The sequence below is a fragment of the Phyllobates terribilis genome, unplaced genomic scaffold, assembly GCF_046119375.1.
Source record: "Phyllobates terribilis strain yellow unplaced genomic scaffold, ASM4611937v1 Scaffold_9__5_contigs__length_417890890, whole genome shotgun sequence".
NCBI lineage: Eukaryota > Metazoa > Chordata > Amphibia > Anura > Dendrobatidae > Phyllobates > Phyllobates terribilis.
The window spans coordinates 401,916,044-401,942,475 of record NW_027362769.1 but is presented as its reverse complement, the minus strand read 5'-3'; the positions used below and the strand labels follow the sequence as shown (position 1 = coordinate 401,942,475).

General features: G+C 49.0%; 2 protein-coding genes across 6 annotated transcripts in view; both read left to right on the top strand.

The window, feature by feature from the left end:
* Positions 1-2,478, top strand: part of LOC141162636 (uncharacterized) — a 38,174-nt gene extending 35,696 nt beyond the window's left edge. For 2 of the 4 annotated variants that reach the window (XM_073648926.1, XM_073648925.1), the window contains exon 8: positions 428-2,478. In XM_073648926.1, coding sequence (XP_073505027.1) covers positions 428-582 — 155 coding nt within the window. In that variant the 3' untranslated portion in view covers positions 583-2,478. The remainder of the gene's footprint in view (positions 1-427) is intronic. The other 2 variants (XM_073648928.1, XM_073648927.1) reach the window with 1 other exon arrangement.
* Positions 2,479-2,669: 191 nt separating this feature from the next.
* Positions 2,670-25,908, top strand: LOC141162635 (uncharacterized). 2 transcript variants are annotated; one of them, XR_012250793.1, is made up of 5 exons: positions 2,670-3,097; positions 3,232-3,358; positions 3,501-3,571; positions 24,208-24,655; positions 24,998-25,908. XR_012250793.1 is itself a non-coding variant. In XM_073648924.1 (4 exons), the coding sequence occupies exons 1-4, from the start codon at positions 2,782-2,784 to the stop codon at positions 24,531-24,533; spliced, it is 840 nt and encodes a 279-aa protein (XP_073505025.1). In that variant the 5' UTR covers positions 2,670-2,781; the 3' UTR covers positions 24,534-25,908. The 2 variants fall into 2 exon arrangements, 1 of the variants encoding a protein (XP_073505025.1); XM_073648924.1 differs by having other exon boundaries at positions 24,208-25,908.
* The last annotated feature ends 524 nt before the right edge of the window (positions 25,909-26,432 follow it).

Genomic DNA, 26,432 nt, shown 5'->3' with positions numbered 1-26,432 from the left:
GCAATATTGATGCAAATATCGATATTGGTACATTCATATTTATTAAAAGGATTGTACATCTGTGAGTGAAGTTGAGGCAAACAATGCAGCTGTCTGTATCCTAGCGGTGTCTGAGGAACACACACCATTGGGGTTCGGCTCTGCTCACATACCGGCTGGATCGGCAAGCAGAGCCGAATCCTACTACTGGGATTCAGCAACCTGCATGGCTTGCTGAATATTATTCAGGGGTGGACAATCCCTTAAAAGATCGGTATTACGGCATTATCCAGTTACTATACCATGGTATTATGTAGTCATCGTGGGGTGGTATTTAATAATCTTATATAGCGGTAATATTGGTCTCTAATCCTTTGATTCTTTTTTCTCCTCTTTTTTATAATAAGTAATTTTGTTTTAACGAGAGAATATGTTTCCGAAAAAACAGAAAAGAAGAACGTGATTGTGGTGATCGATGACCTGAAGGACAGTAGTGAAGAGAGGAAGAATGAGATCCTGAAGGAACAGCCCAAACTCAAGTCGTTGGCCACCGATGTGTTCCTGTTCACCGGAGATGAGAAGAAAGTAACGGAGGAGAAATAAAGAAAACATCTACGAAGGAAGGAGCCGGTGATAAACGATGGGTCTGTACCCAAAGCCGATGAGGATGAATCGCACTAATTAGAGATTAGAATATATCTGTTATTGGAAACCTTTTAAAAATACCAGACATCGGCCATCGAACAACGATGGTCAACCATCTCCGATTTACACGAGTGAATCTTTAGAATGTTGGAATTCTCCGGTTTTGCCGCATTTTTTGAAACAATTGATTTAACAGGAATCGATTTGCCATAAAGTTCAAATACTACAAAAAGCCTCCTTGTGCCCGGAGAAGACGTGTCACCCTCAATCCAACCCCTATTATTCACGCAATTACAGGTTTTGTATTGTCTACGTGACCTCCATGTGGCTCGGGATAAACGGATGCAGACCGGTGCTAACAGCTCGTCTGATAACACGATGCACTGAGAGGGGTTTAAGCTTTTTAAAAATTATCCCTTTTGGGGAAAGGCAGAACCCCGCTGTGCCAGTGTTATACAGGGGGCGTGAATGTAAAAAGCGATGTTTTAGGTGGTGATAATTCCTTTTTGGCAAGTATTGGTGTCGGAAGTGTGTATGTCAAAATGAGCAGGTGACACGCACGGTTCAGACTTTTGTGACGTGCGCAGACTTTCAGTGAGATTTTTTTTTCCCTTTAGCAATATTGCTGGATTACCTCTGCATGAAGAATGAAAAAAACGTAACTAAAATGCAGCAACTGCACTATAATCACCGTGATTCATCACCGCTGTCCGCTCTCTACTTATCAATTCTCTATTATTCCTTTCCTAACGCATTAATCTTTACTAGATTGTTCTGTTTTTTTCGGACTGATGTGTTCTCACTATCAAGACTTAGTACAAAACTGCAGCTGCATTCCCTGCCTCTGCTTTTATACAGGCTACTATAGTCCAAATTCAACACATTTGACTCGCATTGAATAGAAATGCTCATCTCTAATCCCTGCCCAATATGAGTTGAGGAAACCTCCATGTCCAGTCACATATGAAAACCCTGATGGACAGACGATCCCTCCGCTATCCCCAGTGCCAGTCGCCGGCTGGTTTAGACACAGGTGCAGGTGTCATTGTCACCAATGTAACATGCAATCCGCCACATAGAAGTGCAGCAAGGCATCATGTCATCTGAGCTGGAGAGCGGGGAGGATCCTTCTGTAGGTAACGAGGTGTGACAGGAGCTAGTTACCCCATCCGCAGATGTCCAATCTTCTTCTGCAGGCCCCTGACATGGAAAGGCTTTTCTTACACTGGGATATATAAAATAGGACTATCGCACAGTGTCTCCAAGATGAAGTAAACTTTTATTCTCACAAGCAGGTTTTATAGAGAATCACACAGGCTATTTTTAGCACCCATTGTTCTCACCAAATAATCCCCACAGTAGGCTCCCAGACAGCAGTTATGCAACAACCCATTAATCAGCACATTGTCTGTTTGCCACTGCTAAGTGAGCACAGGAAGGTGGGGGCCAAGAGTGCTTCGGTCACATCACAGAATGTCCAACAATATGTAATCCACAATATTCACCCCACTTTATAACATTATGTCCCATTAGCTACATAGGCGCTACGACAACCCCCATGTGGCAAAATCTTGGAGTACGGGGTTGATCCGTCACACGAGGTTATTCCGCATATATACTGCAGGGATCGGTGTTGAGTACAAAAAGAAAAATAGAGCAGAATCTATAACCGCCGCCGTCTTCACTTCATCCCGCGGTGACGTCATCGCGAACTTCAGGAAATCCATGAAAGGAGTAGAAATCAATAATCTGCACTAAATGTGCATCATACCGAAGTAGTTGAAGTTATTATTAGAGGTTTTGGTTTATTAAAAGGTTCTAGCGCTAGATCTGGTTCGTCTCTGAATAACAATGAAAAATAAAAAAAAAATTACTAAAAACATACAAAAAAAAAAAAATACAAGTTTCCCGTTTTGTGTCTCTCTTCCATTATTTCTATCACAATGTAATTATATCAGTGATGTGATCACCGGGGGGCGGCTCAAAACCTCTCATGTATCCAGGCTGGTTGTCGGCAGATGATGAGCTGGTATTCTTCAGCAGGCAGTGGGTGCGTCCTTCATTATTCGTCACGGATTATGTTCGCAGGCGACGGCCGCGCCCTGAACTCTGAACACTTTCATTTTCCTTGTTCATTACAAAAAGTGTCTTGAGAAAATGCAAAACCCGCAGATGTCCGTGGATGAAATGTTGAAGTATATCCGTGACTTCAGCCTGGAGGGCGGCGTGCACGGTAATCAGGGCTACCGGCGGGTGCTACTTCAGCTGTTTGGCACGGTGGGATCTGGGAAGTCAATGCTGATCAACTCCTGTAAGTATGTCCTGGAGGGAGGAGAATACGTCATGCACGCCAGCGATAAGCCCACCGTGGTCAGGAAGACGTACCAGCTCACCCCCAACATCACCATAGCGGACAACAGAGGCATGATGTACGTGGGCTACAGGGAAATACCCACAGTCTACGCTCAGCTCGGTGAGAAGGTCCTGTCCCAGACTCCACCAGATCGGTGACGTCCTCGCTCTTACGTCTTGTAGTTCTTCCTTCTATGGATATTACAATGGTGGTAATGAGATCTGCAGCCTCATCCTTAATTCCTTCCTTCTCAGGAACCTTCCTCCCCCTGGATGAGCCAGTGGCAAAACTCACTGAATATGAAGACCTGGTAGAGAAAGTGGAGGAGACGGATTTGGAACCTAACTCCACAGATCTCACCGTTCCCGTGTTGGTGCACTGGTAAATCATGTGATATTAAACTGGATCCTGGGGGAGGGGGTGGGCACCATCACACTGCTAGAGGGGCCCTCATAAATGTCTCTTTCTCTTGGATTAGTCTACTAAGATTTATGATTCCATTATATATTGTTATAATTTACAGCGGAGGATTACAGATCCATGAGGATGCAGCTGAGATGAATTCCTTCCTGCGCGGCTGTACAACTATGACCGGTGAGTTCCCACAGAAAACAAGAATAGTTTTATTACAACACGTGGATCATACAATCACATTACAGCCAAGAACACAGCGGCTCCTGCTGGGTACAACCTCAAAGAACTGGCTGCACTCATTATCCTACACCGCCAATGCAATGTACAGGATGTGTAACTAGAAGTCACAGAGCCCCATCACAGCAGTACATTTTACCACCTCCCACCCACAGGGTGATGTCCCCACACTACATTCCCCCCACACAGTATGATGTCCCCACACTACATTCCCCCCACACACACACAGTATAATGTCCCCCCACTACATTCCCCCGCGCACAGCAAGATTTCCCCACACTACATTCCCCCACGCACAGCAAGATGTCCCCAAACTACATTCCCCCACACAGCAAGATGTCCCCACACTACATTCCCCCCACACAGTTTGATGTCCCCACACTACATTCCCCCCACACAGTATGATGTCCCCACACTACATTCCCCCCACACACACACAGTATAATGTCCCCCACTACATTCCCCCGCGCACAGCAAGATGTCCCCACACTACATTCCCCCACGCACAGCAAGATGTCCCCACACTACATTCCCCCACACAGCAAGATGTCCCCACACTACATTCCCCCACACACAGCAATGTCCCCACACTACATTCCCCCACACACACAGTATGATGTCCCCCCACTACATTCCCCCGCGCACAGCAAGATGTCCTCACACTACATTCCCCCACGCACAGCAAGATGTCCCCACACTACATTCCCCCACGCACAGCAAGATGTCCCCACACTATATTCCCCCACACACAGCAAGATGTCTCCATACTACATTCCCCCCACACACACACAGTATGATATCCCCACACTACATCCCCCCCACACACAGCAAGATGTCCCCACACTATATTCCCCCCCCCACACACACAGTATGATGTCCCCACACTACATTTCCCCCACTCACACAGTATGATGTCCCCACACTACATTTCCCCCACACTCACACAGTATGATGTCCCCACACTACATTTCCCCCACACTCACATGGTATGATGTCCCCACAGTACATCCCCCCCCACACAGTATGATGTCCTCACAGTACATTCCTCCACACACAGTATGATGTCCTCACAGTACATTCCTCCACACACAGTATGATATCCCCACACTACATCCCCCCCACACACAGCAAGATGTCCCCACACTATATTCCCCCCCCACACACACAGTATGATGTCCCCACACTACATTTCCCCCACTCACACAGTATGATGTCCCCACACTACATTTCCCCCACACTCACACAGTATGATGTCCCCACACTACATTTCCCCCACACTCACATGGTATGATGTCCCCACAATACATCCCCCCCCACACAGTATGATGTCCTCACAGTACATTCCTCCACACACAGTATGATGTCCTCACAGTACATTCCTCCACACACAGTATGATGTCCTCACAGTACATCCCCCCCCACACAGTATGATGTCCCCACAGTACTTGCCCCACACACAGTATGATGTCCTCACAGTACATTCCCCCACACACAGTATGATGTCCCCCCAGTACACCCCCCCCACACAGTATGATGTCCCCACAGTACTTTCCCCACACACAGTATGATGTCCTCACAGTACATTCCTCCACACACAGTATGATGCCCCCACAGTACATTCCCCCCACACACAGTATGATGTCCCCACAGTACATTCCTCCACACACAGTATGATGTCTCCACACTACATTCCCCCCACACACAGTATGATGTCCTCACAGTACATTCCCCCACACACAGTATGATGCCCCCACAGTACATTCCCCACACACAGTATGATGTCCTCACAGTACATTCCTCCACACACAGTATGATGTCCTCACAGTACATTCCCCCACACACAGTATGATGTCCTCACAGTACATTCCCCCACACACAGTATGATGTCCTCACAGTACATTCCCCCACACACAGTATGATGTCCTCACAGTACATTCCCCCACACACAGTATGATGTCCTCACAGTACATTCCCCCACACACAGTATGATGCCCCCACAGTACATTCCCCCCACACACAGTATGATGTCCTCACAGTACATTCCTCCACACACAGTATAATGTCCCCACAGTACATTCCTCCACACACAGTATAATGTCCCCACAGTACATTCCCCCATACACAGTATGATGTCCTCACAGTACATTCCCCCATACACAGTATGATGTCCTCACAGTACATTCCCCCATACACAGTATGATGTCCTCACAGTACATTCCCCACACACAGTATGATGTCCTCACAGTACATTCCCCCACACACAGTATGATGTCCTCACAGTACATTCCCCCACACACAGTATGATGCCCCCACAGTACATTCCCCCCACACACAGTATGATGTCCTCACAGTACATTCCTCCACACACAGTATAATGTCCCCACAGTACATTCCCCCATACACAGTATGATGTCCTCACAGTACATTCCCCCATACACAGTATGATGTCCTCACAGTACATTCCCCACACACAGTATGATGTTCTCACAGTACATTCCCCACACAGTATGATGTCCTCACAGTACATTCCCCCACACACAGTATGATGTCCCCACAGTACATTCCCCCACACAGTATAATGTCCTCACAGTACATTCCCCCACACACAGTATGATGTCCCCACAGTACATTCCCCACACAGTATAATGTCCTCACAGTACATTCCCCCACACAGTATAATGTCCCCACAGTACATTCCTCCACACACAGTATGATATCCTCACAGTACATTCCCCCACACACAGTATAATGTCCCCACAGTACATTCCCCCACACACAGTATGATGTCCTCACAGTACATTCCCCCCCACACACAGTATGATGTCCTCACAGTACATTCCCCCCACACACAGTATGATGTCCTCACAGTACATTCCTCCACACACAGTATGATGTCCTCACAGTACATTCCTCCACACACAGTATGATGTCCCCACAGTACATTCCCCCCACACAGTATGATGTCCTCACAGTACATTCCCCCACACACAGTATGATGTCCTCACAATACATTCCCCCACACACAGTATGATGTACCCATAGTACATTCCCCACACACAGTATGATGTCCCCACAGTACATTCCCCACACACAGTATGATGTCCTCACAGTACATTCCCTCCACACACAGTATGATGTCCTCACAATACATAACCCCACACACAGTATGATGTCCCCACAGTACATTCCCCCACACACAGTATGATGTCTCCACAGTACATTCCCTCCACACACAGTATGATGTCTCCACAGTACATTCCCTCCACACACAGTATGATGTCCCCACAGTACATTCCCCCACACACAGTATGATGTCCCCACAGTACATGCCCCACACACAGTATGATGTCCTCACAGTACATTCCCCCACACACAGTATGATGTCCCCCCAGTACACCCCCCCCACACAGTATGATGTCCCCACAGTACTTTCCCCACACACAGTATGATGTCCTCACAGTACATTCCTCCACACACAGTATGATGCCCCCACAGTACATTCCCCCCACACACAGTATGATGTCCCCACAGTACATTCCTCCACACACAGTATGATGTCTCCACACTACATTCCCCCCACACACAGTATGATGTCCTCACAGTACATTCCCCCACACACAGTATGATGCCCCCACAGTACATTCCCCACACACAGTATGATGTCCTCACAGTACATTCCTCCACACACAGTATGATGTCCTCACAGTACATTCCCCCACACACAGTATGATGTCCTCACAGTACATTCCCCCACACACAGTATGATGTCCTCACAGTACATTCCCCCACACACAGTATGATGTCCTCACAGTACATTCCCCCACACACAGTATGATGTCCTCACAGTACATTCCCCCACACACAGTATGATGCCCCCACAGTACATTCCCCCCACACACAGTATGATGTCCTCACAGTACATTCCTCCACACACAGTATAATGTCCCCACAGTACATTCCTCCACACACAGTATAATGTCCCCACAGTACATTCCCCCATACACAGTATGATGTCCTCACAGTACATTCCCCCATACACAGTATGATGTCCTCACAGTACATTCCCCCATACACAGTATGATGTCCTCACAGTACATTCCCCACACACAGTATGATGTCCTCACAGTACATTCCCCCACACACAGTATGATGTCCTCACAGTACATTCCCCCACACACAGTATGATGCCCCCACAGTACATTCCCCCCACACACAGTATGATGTCCTCACAGTACATTCCTCCACACACAGTATAATGTCCCCACAGTACATTCCCCCATACACAGTATGATGTCCTCACAGTACATTCCCCCATACACAGTATGATGTCCTCACAGTACATTCCCCACACACAGTATGATGTTCTCACAGTACATTCCCCACACAGTATGATGTCCTCACAGTACATTCCCCCACACACAGTATGATGTCCCCACAGTACATTCCCCCACACACAGTATGATGTCCCCACAGTACATTCCCCCACACAGTATAATGTCCTCACAGTACATTCCCCCACACACAGTATGATGTCCCCACAGTACATTCCCCACACAGTATAATGTCCTCACAGTACATTCCCCCACACAGTATAATGTCCCCACAGTACATTCCTCCACACACAGTATGATATCCTCACAGTACATTCCCCCACACACAGTATAATGTCCCCACAGTACATTCCCCCACACACAGTATAATGTCCTCACAGTACATTCCCCCCCACACACAGTATGATGTCCTCACAGTACATTCCCCCCACACACAGTATGATGTCCTCACAGTACATTCCTCCACACACAGTATGATGTCCTCACAGTACATTCCTCCACACACAGTATGATGTCCCCACAGTACATTCCCCCCACACAGTATGATGTCCTCACAGTACATTCCCCCACACACAGTATGATGTCCTCACAATACATTCCCCCACACACAGTATGATGTACCCATAGTACATTCCCCACACACAGTATGATGTCCCCACAGTACATTCCCCACACACAGTATGATGTCCTCACAGTACATTCCCTCCACACACAGTATGATGTCCTCACAATACATAACCCCACACACAGTATGATGTCCCCACAGTACATTCCCCCACACACAGTATGATGTCTCCACAGTACATTCCCTCCACACACAGTATGATGTCTCCACAGTACATTCCCTCCACACACAGTATGATGTCCCCACAGTACATTCCCCCACACACAGTATGATGTCCCCACAGTACATTCCCTCCACACACAGTATGATGTCCCCACAGTACATTCCCCCACACACAGTATGATGTCTCCACAGTACATTCCCTCCACACACAGTATGATGTCCTCACAATACATTCCCCCACACACAGTATGATGTCCTCACAGTACATTCCCCCACACACAGTATGATGTCCTCACAATACATTCCCCCACACACAGTATGATGTCCCCACAGTACATTCCCCCACACACAGTATGATGTCCCCACAGTACATTCCCCCACACACAGTATGATGTCTCCACAGTACATTCCCTCCACACACAGTATGATGTCCTCACAATACATTCCCCCACACACAGTATGATGTCCTCACAGTACATTCCCCCACACACAGTATGATGCCCCCACAGTACATTCCCCCCACACACAGTATGATGTCCTCACAGTACATTCCTCCACACACAGTATAATGTCCCCACAGTACATTCCTCCACACACAGTATAATGTCCCCACAGTACATTCCCCCATACACAGTATGATGTCCTCACAGTACATTCCCCCATACACAGTATGAGGTCCTCACAGTACATTCCCCCATACACAGTATGATGTCCTCACAGTACATTCCCCACACACAGTATGATGTCCTCACAGTACATTCCCCCACACACAGTATGATGTCCTCACAGTACATTCCCCCACACACAGTATGATGCCCCCACAGTACATTCCCCCCACACACAGTATGATGTCCTCACAGTACATTCCTCCACACACAGTATAATGTCCTCACAGTACATTCCCCCATACACAGTATGATGTCCTCACAGTACATTCCTCCACACACAGTATGATGTCCCCACAGTACATTCCTCCACACACAGTATGATGTCCTCACAGTACATTCCCCCATACACAGTATGATGTCCCCACAGTACATTCCTCCACACACAGTATGATGTCCCCACAGTACATTCCCCCACACATAGTATGATGTCCTCGCAGTACATTCCCCCACACAGTATGATGTCCTCACAGTACATTCCCCCACACAGTATGATGTCCTCACAGTACATTCCCCCACACACAGTATGATGTCCTCACAATACATTCCCCCACACACAGTATGATGTCCCCACAGTACATTCCCCACACACAGTATGATGTCCCCACAGTACATTCCCCCCACACACAGTATGATGTCCCCACAGTACATTCCCCCCACACACAGTATGATGTCCCCACAGTACATTCCCCCCACACACAGTATGATGTCCCCACAGTACATTCCCCCCACACACAGTATGATGTCCTCACAGTACATTCCTCTACACACAGTATGATGTCCTCACAGTACATTCCCCCACACACAGTATGATGTCCCCACAGTACATTCCCCCCACACACAGTATGATGTCCCCACAGTACATTCCCCCACACAGTATGATGTCCCCACAGTACATTCCCCACACACAGTATGATGTCCTCACAGTACATTCCCCACACACAGTATGATGTCCTCACAGTACATTCCCCACACACAGTATGATGTCTCCACAGTACATTCCCCCACACACAGTATGATGTCCCCACAGTACATTCCCCCACACAGTATGATGTCCTCACAGTACATTCCCCCCACATACAGTATGATGTCCTCACAGTACATTCCCCCACACACAGTATGATGTCCTCACAGTACATTCCCCCCACATACAGTATGATGTCTCCACAGTACATTCCCCCCACACACAGTATGATGTCCTCACAGTACATTCCCACCACACACAGTATGATGTCCCCACAGTACATTCCCCCACACACACAGTATGATGTCCCCACAGTACATTCCCCCACACAGTATGATGTCCTCACAGTACATTCCCCCACACACAGTATGATGTCCCCACAGTACATTCCCCACACACACAGTATGATGTCCTCACAGTACATTCCCCCACACACAGTATGATGTCTCCACAGTACATTCCCCCCACACAGTATGATGTCCCCATAGTACATTCCCTCCACACACAGTATGATGTCCCCACAGTACATTCCCCCCACACACAGTATGATATCACCAAAGTATTTCTCCCCTGAGGCCGCCCACACAGTATCATGCATCCATGACCCACCTACCCAATGTGTTCCCACAGCCTTTCACACAGTATGATGTCCTCACAATACATTCCTCCATACACAGTATGATGTCCCCACAGTACATTCCCCCACACACAGTATGATGTCCTCACAGTACATTCCCCCACACACACAGTATGATGTCCCCACAGTACATTCCCCCACACAGTATGATGTCCTCACAGTACATTCCCCCACACACAGTATGATGTCCTCACAGTACATTCCCCCACACACAGTATGATGTCCCCACAGTATATTCCCCCCACACAGTATGATGTCCTCACAGTACATTCCCTCCACACACACAGTATGATGTCCTCACAGTACATTCCCCCCACATACAGAATGATGTCTCCACAGTACATTCCCCCCACACACAGTATGATGTCCTCACAGTACATTCCCACCACACACAGTATGATGTCCCCACAGTACATTCCCCCACACACACAGTATGATGTCCCCACAGTACATTCCCCCACACAGTATGATGTCCTCACAGTACATTCCCCCACACAGTATGATGTCCTCACAGTACATTCCCCCACACACAGTATGATGTCCCCACAGTACATTCCCCACACACACAGTATGATGTCCTCACAGTACATTCCCCCACACACAGTATGATGTCTCCACAGTACATTCCCCCCACACAGTATGATGTCTCCACAGTACATTCCTCCACACACAGTATGATGTCCCCATAGTACATTCCCTCCACACACAGTATGATGTCCCCACAGTACATTCCCCCCACACACAGTATGATATCACCAAAGTATTTCTCCCCTGAGGCCGCCCACACAGTATCATGCATCCATGACCCACCTACCCAATGTGTTCCCACAGCCTTTCACACAGTATGATGTCCTCACAATACATTCCTCCATACACAGTATGATGTCCCCACAGTACATTCCCCCACACACAGTATGATGTCCTCACAGTACATTCCCCCACACACAGTATGATGTCCCCACAGTATATTCCCCCCACACAGTATGATGTCCCCACAGTACATTCCCCCACACACACAGTATGATGTCCCCACAGTACATTCCCCCACACACACAGCATGATGTCCCCACAGTACATTCCCCCACACACAGTATGATGTCCTCACAGTACATTCCCCCACACACACAGTATGATGTCCCCACAGTACATTCCCCCACACAGTATGATGTCCTCACAGTACATTCCCCCCACACACAGTATGATATCACCAAAGTATTTCTCCCCTGAGGCCGCCCACACAGTATCATGCATCCATGACCCACCTACCCAATGTGTTCCCACAGCCTTTCACACAGTATGATGTCCTCACAATACATTCCTCCATACACAGTATGATGTCCCCACAGTACATTCCACCACACACAGTATGATGTCCTCACAGTACATTCCCCCACACACAGTATGATGTCCCCACAGTACATTCCCCCACACAGTATGATGTCCTCACAGTACATTCCCCCACACACAGTATGATGTCCTCACAGTACATTCCCCCACACACAGTATGATGTCCCCACAGTATATTCCCCCCACACAGTATGATGTCCTCACAGTACATTCCCTCCACACACACAGTATGATGTCCTCACAGTACATTCCCCCCACACACAGTATGATGTCCCCACAGTACATTCCCCCACACACACAGTATGATGTCCCCACAGTACATTCCCCCACACACAGTATGATGTCCTCACAGTACATTCCCCCACACACACAGTATGATGTCCCCACAGTACATTCCCCCACACAGTATGATGTCCTCACAGTACATTCCCCCCACACACAGTATATCACCAAAGTATTTCTCCCCTGATGCCGCCCACACAGTATCATGCATCCATGACCCACCTACCCAATGTGTTCCCACAGCCTTTCACACAGTATGATGTCCTCACAATACATTCCCCCACACACACAGTATGATATCCCCACAGTACATTCCCCCACACAGTATGATGTCCTCACAGTACATTCCCCCACACACAGTATGATGTCCTCACAGTACATTCCCCCACACACAGTATTATGTCCCCACAGTACATTCCCCCCACACAGTATGATGTCCTCACAGTACATTCCCTCCACACACACAGTATGATGTCCTCACAGTACATTCCCCCCACACACAGTATGATGTCCCCACAGTACATTCTCCACACACAGTATGATGTCCCCACAGTACATTCCCTCTACACAGTATGATGTCCCCACAGTACATTCTCCACACACACAGTATGATGTCCCCACAGTACATTCCCCCACACAGTATGATGTCCTCACAGTACATTCCCACCACACACAGTATGATGTCCCCACAGTACATTCCCCCCCACACACAGTATGATGTCCCCACAGTACATTCCCCCACACAGTATGATGTCCCCACAGTACATTCCCCCACACACACAGTATGATGTCCCCACAGTACATTCCCCCACACACACAGTATGATGTCCCCACAGTACATTCCCCCACACACACAGTATGATGTCCCCACAGTACATTCCCCCACACACACAGTATGATGTCCCCACAGTACATTCCCCCACACACACAGTATGATGTCCCCACAGTACATTCCCCCACACACACAGTATGATGTCCCCACAGTACATTCCCCCACACACAGTATGATGTCCTCACAGTACATTCCCTCTACACAGTATGATGTCCCCACAGTACATTCTCCACACACAGTATGATGTCCCCACAGTACATTCCTCCACACACACAGTATGATGTCCTCACAGTACATTCCCACCACACACAGTATGATGTCCCCACAGTACATTCCCCCACACACACAGTATGATGTCCCCACAGTACATTCCCCCACACACAGTATGATGTCCCCACAGTACATTCCCCACACACACAGTATGATGTCCCCACAGTACATTCCCTCCACACACAGTATGATGTCCCCACAGTACATTCCCTCCACACACAGTATGATGTCCCCACAGTACATTCCCCACACACAGTATGATGTCCCCACAGTACATTCCCCCCACACACAGTATGATGTCCCCACAGTACATTCCCCCCACACACAGTATGATGTCCTCACAGTACATTCCTCTACACACAGTATGATGTCCTCACAGTACATTCCTCCACACACAGTATGATGTCCCCACAGTACATTCCCCCCACACAGTATGATGTCCTCACAGTACATTCCCTCCACACAGTATGATGTCCTCACAGTACATTCCCTCCACACAGTATGATGTCCTCACAGTACATTCCCCCCACACACAGTATGATGTCCCCACAGTACATTCCCCCACACACAGTATGATGTCCTCACAGTACATTCCTCTACACACAGTATGATGTCCTCACAGTACATTCCCCCACACACAGTATGATGTCCTCACAGTACATTCCCCCACACACAGTATGATGTCCCCACAGTACATTCCCCCCACACACAGTATGATGTCCCCACAGTACATTCCCCCACACAGTATGATGTCCCCACAGTACATTCCCCCACACAGTATGATGTCCCCACAGTACATTCCCTCCACACACAGTATGATGTCCCCACAGTACATTCCTCCACACACAGTATGATGTCCCCACAGTACATTCCCCCACACAGTATGATGTCCTCACAGTACATTCCCACCACACAGTATGATGTCCCCACAGTACATTCCCCCCCACACACAGTATGATGTCCCCACAGTACATTCCCCCCCACACAGTATGATGTCCCCACAGTACATTCCCCCACACACACAGTATGATGTCCCCACAGTACATTCCCCCACACACAGTATGATGTCCTCACAGTACATTCCCCCACACACACAGTATGATGTCCCCACAGTACATTCCCTCACACACACAGTATGATGTCCCCACAGTACATTCCCCCACACACACAGTATGATGTCCCCACAGTACATTCCCCCACACACAGTATGATGTCCTCACAGTACATTCCCTCTACACAGTATGATGTCCCCACAGTACATTCTCCACACACAGTATGATGTCCCCACAGTACATTCCTCCACACACACAGTATGATGTCCTCACAGTACATTCCCCCACACAGTATGTCCTCACAGTACATTCCCACCACACACAGTATGATGTCCCCACAGTACATTCCCCCACACACACAGTATGATGTCCCCACAGTACATTCCCCCACACACACAGTATGATGTCCCCACAGTACATTCCCCCACACACACAGTATGATGTCCCCACAGTACATTCCCCCACACACACAGTATGATGTCCCCACAGTACATTCCCCCACACACACAGTATGATGTCCCCACAGTACATTCCCCCACACACAGTATGATGTCCTCACAGTACATTCCCTCTACACAGTATGATGTCCCCACAGTACATTCTCCACACACAGTATGATGTCCCCACAGTACATTCCTCCACACACACAGTATGATGTCCTCACAGTACATTCCCACCACACACAGTATGATGTCCCCACAGTACATTCCCCCACACACACAGTATGATGTCCCCACAGTACATTCCCCCACACACAGTATGATGTCCCCACAGTACATTCCCCACACACACAGTATGATGTCCCCACAGTACATTCCCTCCACACACAGTATGATGTCCCCACAGTACATTCCCTCCACACACAGTATGATGTCCCCACAGTACATTCCCCACACACAGTATGATGTCCCCACAGTACATTCCCCCCACACACAGTATGATGTCCCCACAGTACATTCCCCCCACACACAGTATGATGTCCTCACAGTACATTCCTCTACACACAGTATGATGTCCTCACAGTACATTCCTCCACACACAGTATGATGTCCCCACAGTACATTCCCCCCACACAGTATGATGTCCTCACAGTACATTCCCTCCACACAGTATGATGTCCTCACAGTACATTCCCTCCACACAGTATGATGTCCTCACAGTACATTCCCCCCACACACAGTATGATGTCCCCACAGTACATTCCCCCACACACAGTATGATGTCCTCACAGTACATTCCTCTACACACAGTATGATGTCCTCACAGTACATTCCCCCACACACAGTATGATGTCCCCACAGTACATTCCCCCCACACACAGTATGATGTCCCCACAGTACATTCCCCCACACAGTATGATGTCCCCACAGTACATTCCCCCACACAGTATGATGTCCCCACAGTACATTCCCCCACACAGTATGATGTCCCCACAGTACATTCCTCCACACACAGTATGATGTCCCCACAGTACATTCCTCCACACACAGTATGATGTCCCCACAGTACATTCCCCCACACAGTATGATGTCCTCACAGTACATTCCCACCACACAGTATGATGTCCCCACAGTACATTCCCCCCCACACACAGTATGATGTCCCCACAGTACATTCCCCCCCACACACAGTATGATGTCCCCACAGTACATTCCCCCACACACAGTATGATGTCCCCACAGTACATTCCCCCACACACACAGTATGATGTCCCCACAGTACATTCCCCCACACACAGTATGATGTCCTCACAGTACATTCCCCCACACACACAGTATGATGTCCCCACAGTACATTCCCCCACACACACAGTATGATGTCCCCACAGTACATTCCCCCACACACACAGTATGATGTCCCCACAGTACATTCCCCCACACACAGTATGATGTCCTCACAGTACATTCCCTCTACACAGTATGATGTCCCCACAGTACATTCTCCACACACAGTATGATGTCCCCACAGTACATTCCTCCACACACACAGTATGATGTCCTCACAGTACATTCCCCCACACAGTATGTCCTCACAGTACATTCCCACCACACACAGTATGATGTCCCCACAGTACATTCCCCCACACACACAGTATGATGTCCCCACAGTACATTCCCCCACACACAGTATGATGTCCCCACAGTACATTCCCCACACACACAGTATGATGTCCCCACAGTACATTCCCTCCACACACAGTATGATGTCCCCACAGTACATTCCCTCCACACACAGTATGATGTCCCCACAGTACATTCCCTCCACACACAGTATGATGTCCCCACAGTACATTCCCCACACACAGTATGATGTCCCCACAGTACATTCCCCCCACACACAGTATGATGTCCCCACAGTACATTCCCCCCACACACAGTATGATGTCCCCACAGTACATTCCCCCCACACACAGTATGATGTCCTCACAGTACATTCCTCTACACACAGTATGATGTCCTCACAGTACATTCCTCCACACACAGTATGATGTCCCCACAGTACATTCCCCCCACACAGTATGATGTACTCACAGTACATTCCCTCCACACAGTATGATGTCCTCACAGTACATTCCCCCCACACACAGTATGATGTCCTCACAGTACATTCCTCTACACACAGTATGATGTCCTCACAGTACATTCCCCCACACACAGTAGGATGTCCCCACAGTACATTCCCCCCACACACAGTATGATGTCCCCACAGTACATTCCCCCACACAGTATGATGTCCCCACAGTACATTCCCCCACACAGTATGATGTCCCCACAGTACATTCCTCCACACACAGTATGATGTCCCCACAGTACATTCCTCCACACACAGTATGATGTCCCCACAGTACATTCCTCCACACACAGTATGATGTCCCCACAGTACATTCCCCCACACACAGTATGATGTCCTCACAGTACATTCCCCCCACACACAGTATGATGTCCCCACAGTACATTCCCCCACACACACAGTATGATGTCCCCACAGTACATTCCCCCACACACACAGTATGATGTCCCCACAGTACATTCCCCCACACACAGTATGATGTCCTCACAGTACATTCCCCCACACACACAGTATGATGTCCCCACAGTACATTCCCCCACACAGTATGATGTCCTCACAGTACATTCCCCCCACACACAGTATATCACCAAAGTATTTCTCCCCTGAGGCTGCCCACACAGTATCATGCATCCATGACCCACCTACCCAATGTGTTCCCACAGCCTTTCACACAGTATGATGTCCTCACAATACATTCCCCCACACACACAGTATGATGTCCCCACAGTACATTCCCCCACACAGTATGATGTCCTCACAGTACATTCCCCCACACACAGTATGATGTCCTCACAGTACATTCCCCCACACACAGTATGATGTCCTCACAGTACATTCCCCCACACACAGTATGATGTCCTCACAGTACATTCCCCCACACACAGTATGATGTCCCCACAGTACATTCCCCCCACACAGTATGATGTCCTCACAGTACATTCCCTCCACACACACAGTATGATGTCCTCACAGTACATTCCCCCCACACACAGTATGATGTCCCCACAGTACATTCTCCACACACAGTATGATGTCCCCACAGTGCATTCCCTCTACACAGTATGATGTCCCCACAGTACATTCTCCACACACACAGTATGATGTCCCCACAGTACATTCCCCCACACAGTATGATGTCCTCACAGTACATTCCCACCACACACAGTATGATGTCCCCACAGTACATTCCCCCACACACAGTATGATGTCCCACAGTACATTCCCCCACACACACAGTATGATGTCCCCACAGTACATTCCCCCACACACAGTATGATGTCCCCACAGTACATTCCCCCACACACACAGTATGATGTCCCCACAGTACATTCCCCCACACACACAGTATGATGTCCCCACAGTACATTCCCCCACACACACAGTATGATGTCCCCACAGTACATTCCCCCACACACAGTATGATGTCCTCACAGTACATTCCCTCTACACAGTATGATGTCCCCACAGTACATTCTCCACACACAGTATGATGTCCCCACAGTACATTCCTCCACACACACAGTATGATGTCCTCACAGTACATTCCCACCACACACAGTATGATGTCCCCACAGTACATTCCCCCACACACACAGTATGATGTCCCCACAGTACATTCCCCCACACACAGTATGATGTCCCCACAGTACATTCCCCACACACACAGTATGATGTCCCCACAGTACATTCCCTCCACACACAGTATGATGTCCCCACAGTACATTCCCTCCACACACAGTATGATGTCCCCACAGTACATTCCCCACACACAGTATGATGTCCCCACAGTACATTCCCCCCACACACAGTATGATGTCCCCACAGTACATTCCCCCCACACACAGTATGATGTCCTCACAGTACATTCCTCTACACACAGTATGATGTCCTCACAGTACATTCCTCCACACACAGTATGATGTCCCCACAGTACATTCCCCCCACACAGTATGATGTCCTCACAGTACATTCCCTCCACACAGTATGATGTCCTCACAGTACATTCCCTCCACACAGTATGATGTCCTCACAGTACATTCCCCCCACACACAGTATGATGTCCCCACAGTACATTCCCCCCACACACAGTATGATGTCCTCACAGTACATTCCTCTACACACAGTATGATGTCCTCACAGTACATTCCCCCACACACAGTATGATGTCCCCACAGTACATTCCCCCCACACACAGTATGATGTCCCCACAGTACATTCCCCCCACACACAGTATGATGTCCCCACAGTACATTCCCCCACACAGTATGATGTCCCCACAGTACATTCCCCCACACAGTATGATGTCCCCACAGTACATTCCCCCACACAGTATGATGTCCCCACAGTACATTCCTCCACACACAGTATGATGTCCCCACAGTACATTCCCCCACACAGTATGATGTCCTCACAGTACATTCCCACCACACAGTATGATGTCCCCACGGTACATTCCCCCCCACACACAGTATGATGTCCCCACAGTACATTCCCCCACACAGTATGATGTCCTCACAGTACATTCCCACCACACAGTATGATGTCCCCACGGTACATTCCCCCCCACACACAGTATGATGTCCCCACAGTACATTCCCCCACACACAGTATGATGTCCCCACAGTACATTCCCCCACACACACAGTATGATGTCCCCACAGTACATTCCCCCACACACAGTATGATGTCCTCACAGTACATTCCCCCACACACACAGTATGATGTCCCCACAGTACATTCCCCCACACACACAGTATGATGTCCCCACAGTATTCCCCCACACACACAGTATGATGTCCCCACAGTACATTCCCCCACACACAGTATGATGTCCTCACAGTACATTCCCTCTACACAGTATGATGTCCCCACAGTACATTCTCCACACACAGTATGATGTCCCCACAGTACATTCCTCCACACACACAGTATGATGTCCTCACAGTACATTCCCCCACACAGTATGTCCTCACAGTACATTCCCACCACACACAGTATGATGTCCCCACAGTACATTCCCCCACACACACAGTATGATGTCCCCACAGTACATTCCCCCACACACAGTATGATGTCCCCACAGTACATTCCCCACACACACAGTATGATGTCCCCACAGTACATTCCCCACACACACAGTATGATGTCCCCACAGTACATTCCCCACACACACAGTATGATGTCCCCACAGTACATTCCCTCCACACACAGTATGATGTCCCCACAGTACATTCCCTCCACACACAGTATGATGTCCCCACAGTACATTCCCCACACACAGTATGATGTCCCCACAGTACATTCCCCCCACACACAGTATGATGTCCCCACAGTACATTCCCCCCACACACAGTATGATGTCCCCACAGTACATTCCCCCCACACACAGTATGATGTCCCCACAGTACATTCCCCCCACACACAGTATGATGTCCTCACAGTACATTCCTCTACACACAGTATGATGTCCTCACAGTACATTCCTCCACACACAGTATGATGTCCCCACAGTACATTCCCCCCACACAGTATGATGTCCTCACAGTACATTCCCTCCACACAGTATGATGTCCTCACAGTACATTCCCCCCACACACAGTATGATGTCCTCACAGTACATTCCTCTACACACAGTATGATGTCCTCACAGTACATTCCCCCACACACAGTAGGATGTCCCCACAGTACATTCCCCCCACACACAGTATGATGTCCCCACAGTACATTCCCCTACACAGTATGATGTCCCCACAGTACATTCCCCCACACAGTATGATGTCCCCACAGTACATTCCCCCACACAGTATGATGTCCCCACAGTACATTCCCCCCACACAGTATGATGTCCCCACAGTACATTCCCCCACACAGTATGATGTCCCCACAGTACATTCCTCCACACACAGTATGATGTCCCCACAGTACATTCCTCCACACACAGTATGATGTCCCCACAGTACATTCCTCCACACACAGTATGATGTCCCCACAGTACATTCCCCCACACACAGTATGATGTCCTCACAGTACATTCCCCCACACAGTATGATGTCCTCACAGTACATTCCCCCACACACAGTATGATGTCCTCACAATACATTCCCCCACACACAGTATGATGTCCTCACAATACATTCCCCCACACACAGTATGATGTCCCCACAGTACATTCCCCCCACAGTATGATGTCCCCACAGTACATTCCCCCCACACACAGTATGATGTCCCCACAGTACATTCCCCCCACACACAGTATGATGTCCCCACAGTACATTCCCCCCACACACAGTATGATGTCCCCACAGTACATTCCCCCCACACACAGTATGATGTCCCCACAGTACATTCCCCCCACACACAGTATGATGTCCCCACAGTACATTCCCCCCACACACAGTATGATGTCCCCACAGTACATTCCCCCCACACACAGTATGATGTCCCCACAGTACATTCCCCCCACACACAGTATGATGTCCCCACAGTACATTCCCCCCACACACAGTATGATGTCCTCACAGTACATTCCTCTACACACAGTATGATGTCCTCACAGTACATTCCCCCACACACAGTATGATGTCCCCACAGTACATTCCCCCCACACACAGTATGATGTCCCCACAGTACATTCCCCCACACAGTATGATGTCCCCACAGTACATTCCTCCACACACAGTATGATGTCCTCACAGTACATTCCCTCCACACACAGTATGATGTCCCCACAGTACATTCCCTCCACACACAGTATGATGTCCCCACAGTACATTCCCCCACACACAGTATGATGTCCCCACAGTACATTCCCCCACACAGTATGATGTCCTCACAGTACATTCCCCCACACAGTATGATGTCCCCACAGTACATTCCTCCACACACAGTATGATGTCCTCACAGTACATTCCCCCCACACAGTATGATGTCCTCACAGTACATTCCCCCCACACAGTATGATGTCCTCACAGTACATTCCCCCCACACACAGTATGATGTCCTCACAGTACATTCCCCCCACACACAGTATGATGTCCTCACAGTACATTCCCCCCACACACAGTATGATGTCCCCACAGTACATTCCCTCCACACAGTATGATGTCCTCACAGTACATCCCCCCACACACAGTATGATGTCCTCACAGTACATTCCTCCACACACAGTATGATGTCCCCACAGTACATTCCCCCCACACAGTATGATGTCCTCACAGTACATTCCCTCCACACAGTATGATGTCCTCACAGTACATTCCCTCCACACAGTATGATGTCCTCACAGTACATTCCCCCCACACACAGTATGATGTCTCCACAGTACATTCCTCCACACACAGTATGATGTCCCCACAGTACATTCCCTCCACACAGTATGATGTCCTCACAGTACATTCCCCACACACAGTATGATGTCCCCACAGTACATTCCCCCCACACACAGTATGATATCACCAAAGTATTTCTCCCCTGAGGCCACTCACACAGTATCATGCATCCATGACCCACCTACCCAATACATATGTTCCCACAGCCTTTCACACAGTATGATGATGCTCTAGAGGCCTTACACAGAGTGCTAGTCCCTACAATCCTATCCACCAGTATTTATTTTTTATTTATTGTCCTCACTTATATAGCGCCATTAATTCCACAGCGCTTTACAGACATTATCATCACTGTCCCCATTGGGGCTCACAATCTAAGTTTAGTACCTGAAAATAATAAAAAAAAACTACTACTTACCTGGCCTCCATCTCCCCAGTGCGCTTCTCTGTACTGTGTGCGCTTCTCTGTACTGTGTGCGCTTCTCTGTACTGTGTGCGCTTCTCTGTACTGTGTGCGCTTCTCTGTACTGTGTGCGCTCAGGCGGTGCAGCAGGTGCACTGTACGGACGTCATCGCCTCTTTTTTCCTCTGTCTCTTGGACACAGTGACGTCTCTGTTGCAGCGGCCTGTGAGATACTAGTGGGAATGCAGGACTGCAGCAAATCATCAGACCCGGGCAGAGTTACAGTTCTCATTCATTTCAATGTCTTAAAAAGAGTCTTAAAGTGAATGTATTTTTTAAATCAGTTTTTTTTTTTGCTAAATTATTTTTTGTAAACCCTTTTGGCCATGTTCTTCTTACATATCACAATCAGTTACGTTTAAATAGAAATCTTGCACGGTTCACACTGGTCACTGGGGCTATTTTAGACTTGCGCTTTCTGTTCTTTATTGAAGACTTTTCAGAACACTCATTATCATCGCAGGCAGGATTACAATGACTGGTAACACCTCTATATACAGTAGATAACAGGATCTACCACTCACAATAGGTGATGTCACAGCTCACCTCCTCCTCCTTCTGTACAATGACTGATAACACCTCTATATACAGTAGATAACACAGGATCCACCATTCACAATAAGTGAGGTCACAGCTCACCTCCTCCTGCTGTACAATGACTGATAATACCTCTATATACAGTAGATAACAGGACCCATAATTCACAATAGATGATGTCACAGCTCACCTCCTCCCCCTCCTGTGCAATGACTGATAACACCTCTATATACAGTAGATAACACAGGACCCACCATTCACAATAGATGTCACAGCTCGCCTCCTCCCCCTCCTGTATAATGACTGATAATACCTTTTTAATACAGATTGTGATATAAAAATCTGGTAAGACAGCTGATTTTAGAATAGAAAACCTTCAAGTGTGAAGATGGGCGCAGTCCTGAGGAATCCGACAGTTTCCCCGCGGCCTCGGCGGCTGTAACCACTGTCTGATGGCCGTGTATCTATGGCGTCAGTGGATGATAGCAGGGACTTTCCTGTCTTCTTCTCGCAGGTCTCTCTCCCATAATCATCATTACTCGCAAGAACAGTACGTCTGTGGAGGAGATAGAAAGACAATTCCGACTGGCAGGAGCTGAGCATGTGGTGCTGGTGGAGAACTACATGGAGGAGGACCACCTGCGGACCCTCGGCCGGGACACCGCCATCCTGACCTTCCTATGCAATGCTCTGCAGGACGTCGCCTTCCGGATGTCAGAGCGACGTGACGTCATCAGAGAAAGAGCCGAGCGCAAGAAGTTCCTGATCAAGTACATGCACCGCGCGGTGCTGGAGAGGGAGATCGCCAAGCTGAGGAGCAACCACAGGAGCAGCAGATGATGGCCACCAGCGCCACGGGGCACCATCGTCTCTAGAGCCACCAGCGCCACGGGGCACCATCATCTTTAGAGGTCACCAGCGCCACGGGTCACCATCATCTCTAGGGGCCACCAGCACCACGGGTCACCATCATCTCTAGGGGCCACCAGCACCACGGGTCACCACCATCTCTAGAGCCACCAGCACCACGGGTCACCATCATCTCTAGAGCCACCAGCACCACGGGTCACCACCATCTCTAGAGCCACCAGCACCACGGGTCACCATCATCTCTAGAGCCACCAGCGCCACGGGTCACCATCATCTCTAGAGCCACCAGTGCCACGGGTCACCATCATCTCTAGGGGCCACCAGCGCCACGGGTAACCACCATCTCTAGAGCCACCAGCACCACGGGTCACCATCATCTCTAGAGCAACCAGCGCCACGGGTCACCATCATCTCTAGAGCCACCAGCGCCACAGGTCACCACCATCTCTAGAGCCACCAGCACCACGGGTCACCATCATCTCTAGAGCCACAAGCGCCACGTAGCACCATCATCTCTAGGGGCCACCAGAGCCACGGGTCACCATCTCTAGAGCCACCAGCATCACGGGTCACCATTGTCTCTAGGGGCCACCAGAGCCACGGGTCACCATCATCTCTAGGGGCCACCAGAGCCACGGGTCACCATCATCTCTAGAGCCACCAGCACCACGAGTCACCATCATCTCTAGGGGCCACCAGAGCCACGGGTCACCATCATCTCTAGAGCCACCAGCATCATGTGTCACCATCATCTCTAGGGGCCACCAGAGCCACGGGTCACCATCTCTAGAGCCACCAGCGTCACGGGTCACCATCGTCTCTAGGGGCCACCAGAGCCACGGTTCACCATCATCTCTAGGGGCCACCAGAGCCACGGGTCACCATCATCTCTAGGGGCCACCAGAGCCACGAGTCACCATCATCTCTAGGGGCCACCAGCGCCATGTAGCACCATCATCTCTAGAGCCACCAGTGCCACGTAGCACCATCATCTCTAGAGCCACCAGCGCCACGTAGCACCATCATCTCTAGGGGCCACCAGAGCCACGTAGCACCATCATCTCTAGGGGCCACCAGAGCCACGTAGCACCATCATCTCTAGGGGCCACCAGAGCCACGGGTCACCATCGTCTCTAGGGGCCACCAGAGCCACGTAGCACCATCATCTCTAGGGGCCACCCACGCCACAGGTCATCATCATGTCTAGGGGCCATCGGACTCCTGACCACCAATCAGAAAGGATTGTATCTCCTTAAAATTAATAAAACAGCAAAAGGCTTGTAAATATCAGTCATCTCTACTGAACACTATTCATTAAAAGTCTCTCGAGAATGAAGGTCGTTTTGTTTTGCCTAAATTACCGACCACCATTGATGTCTTATCAGAGGAGGTTGGTCTCCTAGGCAATAAGAGAATTGTTTCCAAGCAGTTTTCTTTAGAGCTTGTAAAGCTTCTGGCGTTGTTGGATGCAGCCAGCTTCAGATCCCCAGTGCTCCTCCGGTACAGCACAGGCAACGCGGACCAGCAGTACGACCAGCCATGATGTTTGGGTGGACGGTCAACCTTCTGGAGCGCAACACAATGGTCAGCAGGGAGCCGGGGAGAAGATAAGCAATCCCTCTAACTGCACAGCACCGGACTCAGGGCTGAATATTTTGTTACAGTCTGTTGCCTTTTTCCGTCATGGTGAATGGTGGTGCTGTTAGTCTATGTATCTGGTGTTTGGTTACTGTATGGCGGTATTATCTGTGTGGTTGTATCACTCTATAGAACTTCACAGCAGTGTATGGCTGCTATATAGGTATTACTGTACACCGCAAACAAGTACGATAATCTCAGACAATAGAAGTCGCTGACTGGTCCAGGAGT